The sequence below is a fragment of the Kryptolebias marmoratus genome, linkage group LG14 (assembly GCF_001649575.2).
Source record: "Kryptolebias marmoratus isolate JLee-2015 linkage group LG14, ASM164957v2, whole genome shotgun sequence".
Classification (NCBI taxonomy): domain Eukaryota; kingdom Metazoa; phylum Chordata; class Actinopteri; order Cyprinodontiformes; family Rivulidae; genus Kryptolebias; species Kryptolebias marmoratus.
In genome coordinates, this window is record NC_051443.1 from 26435429 (window position 1) to 26441657 (window position 6229).

Sequence of the window (6229 nt, forward strand, 5' to 3'; positions counted from 1 at the left end):
AACACTACAGAAAATTTATTTTACAGGAACACAAACACTGTTTACATGTTTTTATTTAGTTTAAATCTTTTTCTCTGGAAATTCTGATTCATTCAGTTCATTTCTGGTTTGATTTACGAGTCACAAATTATTGATTCTACATCTACTTTATACACAGAAAACTGCTAGTTTCCAGTTCGTCTGGTTGTTGTTCACGTGTTTATCAGTGTTTTTTAACATATGTGTGTTTGTCTCCATGGCAACACATGGCCAGCCCTGGCAGGAAGTGACATCATTAGGGAGGTGGGTGTGTGGGGATGTTTGCAATGGTAGAAACAGTCACATGACCCAGTCAGCAGATCATCAACCAATCGTCATCAGAGAAAAGTTCCATCGTCGTGGCGGCAGCTGGCCTCGGCTCCGTCTTCGTGACCCTAAGCGGTCTTGGCGTCCAGCAGCAGCACCCTGAGCAGCGTCCTGGCGGCGGCAAGCAGCGCCCCGTGGACAGTGTACTGCATCAGCAGTGCCCCGAAGCCACGGTAGAAGCCAGCCCCGCCCTCTTTTCGACGGATGGCATGCAGACAGTCGGAGAACCCGTCGTACTGTGTGTTGACAGGCAGAACCAGTGGGCTGCCGCCATTTCCTGCGCCCACCGCACCGTCTGTGGCGTCGATGATGGTGCGAGTCCCCTGCAGGCTGAGGCGGTGCAGCACTGTCTCCAGAGGAAACAGCATCACATCTGCCACCAAAGATCCCGCCCACCTCGCCGCCAGCTCAGGGAAGTGGACATCTAGTGGGTCAGAGGGGTCAGAGCGCCGCTTCCCAGCCCGCTGGTGAAGCCACAGCGCCACTTGCTGGATGGAGGTGGAGATGGCGTAACGCAGAATGGCGTGTAGAGCGGCGGGAAGCAGCAGGCAGCTGAGAGGAAGCAGGCGGCGGCTATGAGGAGCGCCGACGCCCAGGAGCCGAGTCAGACCCTCACGGATGCAGTCCAGAAGGCCGGAGGACGACTCGTCCCTCACAATCTCGCTCTGAGGACAGACAGCACACCAGGTCAGAACCGGGCCTTCTGACGGGACGTTTAGCAGCTGTTTCTAAACTTCCTGTTTTCACTGCTACACAACAAGGAAGTGATGAGTCATGTGACCTCAGGTGGTGGTGAAACAGGAAAGAATCATCATCATCAGGTTTTCTGATCAACAGGAAGTATGAGAACAGCTGGATCAGCTGATTCAATCAATCAATAATTACCTGGACCGTCTCAACGAGGCTCGCACAGGAAAACGGAAGAGCGACGAGAGCCGTAAACCTGCGGGCGAGAGACACCGACCGTTAGAGGGAGGGAGGGAGGGAGGGAGAGAGAGAGGGAGAGGGAGAAGGAGAGAGAGAGGGGGAGAGAGCGAGGGAGAGAGAGAGAGAGAGAGAGAGAGAGGGAGGGAGTCACATAATCTGAGAACAAACATAAATCAGTAGAAGAAGAGAACTGACCCTCTCAGCACTAAATGTCCTGCCAGCTGTTTCCAGCTCCAGCTGTGGGGGAGCTCCCTGAACACACAGATGTGATATTAGTGAAACAGCACCTGAGTAATACTACAGTCCTTACAGTAATACTACAGTACTAACAGCAGTACTACAGTACTAAGTGACTCTGTGTGCGTACCGTGGTAATGGCGTGAACTCGCTGATGATGCCTTCGGCGCCGAGCGTGATGCCATGAACGATAAAGGTGCTGCCCATCCCCTTCCACAGAGCCTTCACTCCCTGACAGGAACACAGCTTTGATCACTGATTGGTCCGATTGATCTGTGCTGATCATGTGATCAGTCTGATCAGTACCTGAGCCTTGGTGATGGCGTACATGACGGAGACGGCACTGACTGGAGTCAGGTGGTAACAGCGGGCGTGGTAGTTCACCTGAGACAAACAGCCAATCAGAGAGCAGTTATTGATCAGTGAATATATTGATGAGTGATTGATCAGAAGGCAGCCGGTACCTGACACTGTCTGCGGAAGACGATGCAGGGGTGGGCGAGGACGTTCTCTGTGAACAGACTGCACACGCACACACACACACACACGCACACGCACACGCACACACAGAATTATTTGTGTTTTAGTTTTAACCTGTTGAAGGGTTTCGCCTCCCTCTGCACCGCCTGTCAGGCTCACATTCGACAGTTATTATTATTATTATTATTATTATTATTATTAATTGTGTACAATGAAAGAACGGCCCGGGTTTCCTTCAGAAGAACCAGAATCCTGTAGGTTCTGTTCAGAGGTCTGAGGAGAGGGCGGAGCTTGTAGTGACAGACAGCTCTGATTGGTTGGGAACACAGATTCTTGTCTGTTTCTCTGGAGCTTTAAAAGGTCCAGAGTCCAGACCAGAACAGGTTCTGTTTATAGACAGATCCAGAACAAGAAACTGGATCAAACTCTTGGTGCCGTTTCTCTACAATCCAAGTCAAACAGAACTCAACGGGTCAGAGTCCAAACTGCGTTCAGATCAGTACCTGACGAGTCCGATCCCGAAGCCAGCGAACCGGTTCAGCTGTTCTGAAACCCAAACACAGAAAGAAGCGGATTAAACACAATAATTCACATCCTTCTGCTTCTTGATCAGCACAGGTCCATCAGAATCTCTCTGACCCGACCTCACCAGACGTTAGGATTCATTGTGATGCGTTCAATGACAGCTGGGAGAGCATAACTTTCCATCAAGGTCAGATTCAGCTCGGCCCAGAAGAGGGAAGATCCAAACTCTGCTGATGGTACCGGTCAGTCTGACTGACAGGTTCAGTACAGGTCAGTGAACGCATCACGAGTGACGAACAGAAAGATCCCATTCTTTACCAGTCAGTGAACTCATCATCAAACTTTCTGATCAGAACTTCTTGTTAAAAAATAAAATCAGGTTCATCTGATCCATCAGAACCTCCTGAGTCTTCCTGAATAGATTCACCTTCAGAAACCTTTAGTCAGAAAATATAAAACCTTTCAGGACTAACAGGTCCACCTGCTTTGTCAGAACCGGACTCTGGCCCCACCGTACCTCCAGGCGGGACCCCGGGCCGCTCCGGAGCCTCCCAGCCGGCTCCGGGGCCTCCCTGCTCGGCCTGCGGCTCGTCGTACAGCGGTGTCCGCTCTCCAGGATGCAGGTTCCGGCTGCCCGGGATGTCCGGCGGCGTGGTGACCCAGTGGTGGTGCTGCAGTTCGGGGGCGGCTCCGGAGCTCCGGACCGGGTACCCGGAGCCGTACGGCGGCTCGTCCCGGCCTCGGTAACCGAACCCGTCGAAGCTGTCGGGCCGCCTGGAGGCCATTAGAAAGACGAAGGAACCGAACCGGACCGGACCAAGAGGGAAACTGTTCGACCTGACTGAACGGACCCAAACATCCACCTGTATCCGGAAACAGTTTCTTCTTCTGCACTTCCGGTAGCTGCGGCTGGCTCAGTGTTGCCCCCTGCTGCCGACGGAGAGAACGGTCCTTTATTGGTTTTATTATTGATTCTTTTAAAACTTTCTGCTTAATAACCCTTAATAATATAAGATCCAGTTAAGAATCTGTGATATTCCTTCTTTCATGTTGTTTTATTTGAAAGCTTCTGTAATTAATCAGTTATAAAGTCTGTTTTATGCCTTATGTCATAATGTCACACACACACATATATTCCTATAAATGATTCAATTTCTTAGTTTCAACAACAATTTATTCAACAACATGAATAAATTATGGGTTTGAGATGCCCAAATATTTACATTTTGTTTGTATTTACATTTTATGTGTCACAACTTTGTCAGGACTGGTGTTGTAAATATACTTTTTTTATTTTAGGATGTAAATTTACTATTCGTTCACTACTGTATAGTTAATCATTTAATATTTTGGTCCCAGTTGTATAATTTTTTCAGTTTTAGTTTTTTAAAGTGTGATTTTTATTGTGTTTCCTCTGGGCTTCACTTTGCTGTTGATTCCCTACTGAGGGACAAATAAGGATTCTTTTATTTTATGTTTTTTCTTTTTGTTTTTCCGTATTTCTGTTTCACAGAGTTTTTGTTGTCGTGTTTGAAGTAAACAAATGGGTCAACCCTCAGCTTCCACATAAACTTTTATTTTGTTTAATTTATTTCCAGCATTTGTGACATTTAAAAAAAAAAGACAGAATAAAAGTGATTCCTTCACGACATAAAAGACGATACAACTCATCTGAGACGAGAGGGACACCTGATGGATACGACACACCTGGTTACACTACGATGTGTGGTCACATGACCTCGGTACAGGAAGTGTGTGTTATCAGACGGTGGTAACAGGATGTGTGTGTTTGTGGAGGTAAATAAGCTGATTAGTACATCTCAGAATAAAAAAATATTGATAAGATTTAGGTAAAACATACATTTGGTTTCATCTGAGAGGAGACAGAATTTCACGTTGGTCAACAGAATAACAACCAGCTGTTTTAGTGTTTTAATCAGAACAGAATCCTGGGGTTTGTCCAGACGCCACACCTGCTGTTCTTCATTAGAAAAGAGCCAATCAGAAGCTCCCTGAGCGGAACTGACGCCGCGTTAAAGGAACTGCAAAAATGGGATCAACATCATTTAAAGGTAAAGGAATCCAAAAGCTAATAATAATCAGCCCCTGGAATCTCATTGGTCCAGAATGTAAGCTCCGCCTACTTCAGTGTGTAAATATAAAAAATCCAACAACTCACTTTAATTTATCTTAGATCGGCTAAAACAAAAACACTAAGGCTTCCCTGTCTCCGCGAGGACAGCAGCTGGTCTCCAGTTAGAAGGAAGTGAGGCGGTCAGGTGCAGGAAGTGAGGCGGTCAGTCACAGGAAGGGAGGCGTTCAAGAGCAGGAAGTGAAGAGGACAGTAACAGGAAGTGAGGCGGTCAGGTGCAAGCACTGAGGCGGTCAGTCACAGGAAGGGAGGCGGTCAGTCACAGGAAGGGAGGCGGTCAGTCACAGGAAGTGAGGCTGTCAAGAGCAGGAAGTGAAGAGGACAGTAACAGGAAGTGAGGCAGTCAGTAGCAGGAAGTGAGGCGGTCAGGTGCAGGAAGGGAGGCTGTCAGGCGCAGGAAGTGAGGCGGTCAGGCGCTGGAAGTCATGAGATGGCGTCTTTAAGGCTGACGGTGACAATAAAACAAATTGTTTGTATTTTATTGGCAATCACATGTTCGGCCCTGACTGCTCATCTCCACAAAAATATTTTTAAATAATTAGAATAAATGTTTTCTTGTGATTTTTCTATTTATGCAGTTTAAATAATGTTTATTGTAAAAAGTGTAAACAGGAAAGAAGCTGTTAGATCTTTTCCTGTTTGATTTGAATGTAAACTTAATAATACTTCTCGAATCAATCACTTTTTTTAGGATCAAAGCATTGATTACAGCCTGTTCTCTGATTGGTGCTGCTAATGATGCTAACTAAAGTGTGCTAAGGCTGTCATGGCACTAAAACAAAACTAAAACAAAATCATAAACATCTGAACTTCCTGAGTTGATCTGAGATCTGATTGGCTGCTTTACCCAACTGCAGGAATTTAAATTTACGTCAAAGAACGCCACAATTCGAGCTCACGTTCTTCCAGGGTTAACCTACAGTCTGATGTGCCGTTACCATGGTGATACCTGTGTTAGCATCCTACTAACTGGGCTAATCTTGACGTTAACTACAGTGTTAGTGGCAGTGCTCCGTGATGTCAACGACTACCGCCTTCCGCCAGCTAAACAGGAAGTAGCCCATCCCGGCGCCAAGTGCCACAGCGATGCACAGGTAACCGTTGTAGGTCATGAAAACGAGCATCAAGAAGTAGCTGACCACCACCTGGATGACATGGAGCCCAGTCTGCAGGAAGTGGGAGGGGCTTAGCATTCGCTGCCTGAAGATGATAAGAAAATGACAGCAGGTGTTACCATGACGACCACCGGCAAAAACAATAAAATCACTTTATCAGAGACATGCCACAAACTCTTCCCTAAACTAAACCTGCAAGAATAAAACAGTTTAAAAAGAAAATATAATTGTTGTAGTCAATCACAGACGGACAGAGGACTCCTTCAGACGGACAGAGGACTCCTTCAGACGGACAGAGGACCCCTTCAGACGGACAGAGGACTCCATCGGACGGACTGAGGACTCCATCGGACGGACTGAGGACTCCATCGGACGGACTGAGGACTCCATCGGACGGACTGAGGACTCCTTCGGACGGACTGAGGACTCCTTCAGACGGACAGAGGAC

General features: G+C 47.3%; 2 protein-coding genes across 3 annotated transcripts in view; both read right to left on the bottom strand.

Moving 5' to 3' along the window:
- slc25a46 (solute carrier family 25 member 46) lies at positions 1-3431 on the bottom strand. The gene is made up of 8 exons (XM_017404836.3): positions 3032-3431; positions 2493-2535; positions 1974-2031; positions 1816-1893; positions 1640-1740; positions 1468-1524; positions 1231-1288; positions 1-1010 (listed from the first exon to the last, which is right to left on the bottom strand). Exons 1-8 carry the CDS (start codon positions 3297-3299, stop codon positions 414-416), a joined length of 1260 nt encoding a protein of 419 aa, XP_017260325.1. The 5' UTR covers positions 3300-3431; the 3' UTR covers positions 1-413.
- Positions 3432-4069: 638 nt separating this feature from the next.
- The window catches only part of slc31a1 (solute carrier family 31 member 1), a 5516-nt gene continuing 3356 nt past the window's right edge, over positions 4070-6229 (bottom strand). Inside the window, exon 5 of one of the 2 annotated variants that reach the window (XM_037979485.1) lies at positions 4070-5866. In XM_037979485.1, coding sequence (XP_037835413.1) covers positions 5665-5866 — 202 coding nt within the window. In that variant the 3' untranslated portion in view covers positions 4070-5664. The remainder of the gene's footprint in view (positions 5867-6229) is intronic. The other variant, XM_017404835.3, reaches the window with a different exon arrangement.

Excerpts from the sequence above, each read along its gene's own strand:
- slc25a46 (XM_017404836.3), bottom strand. The coding sequence starts at position 3,299 with ATGGCCTCCAGGCGGCCCGACAGCTTCGACGGGTTCGGTTACCGAGGC. Across the intron at positions 1,741-1,815 it reads ACGCCATCACCAAGGCTCAG|GGAGTGAAGGCTCTGTGGAA; the intron begins GTACTGATCAGA and ends TGTTCCTGTCAG. Across the intron at positions 1,525-1,639 it reads GAGTTCACGCCATTACCACG|GGAGCTCCCCCACAGCTGGA; the intron begins GTACGCACACAG and ends CTGTGTGTTCAG.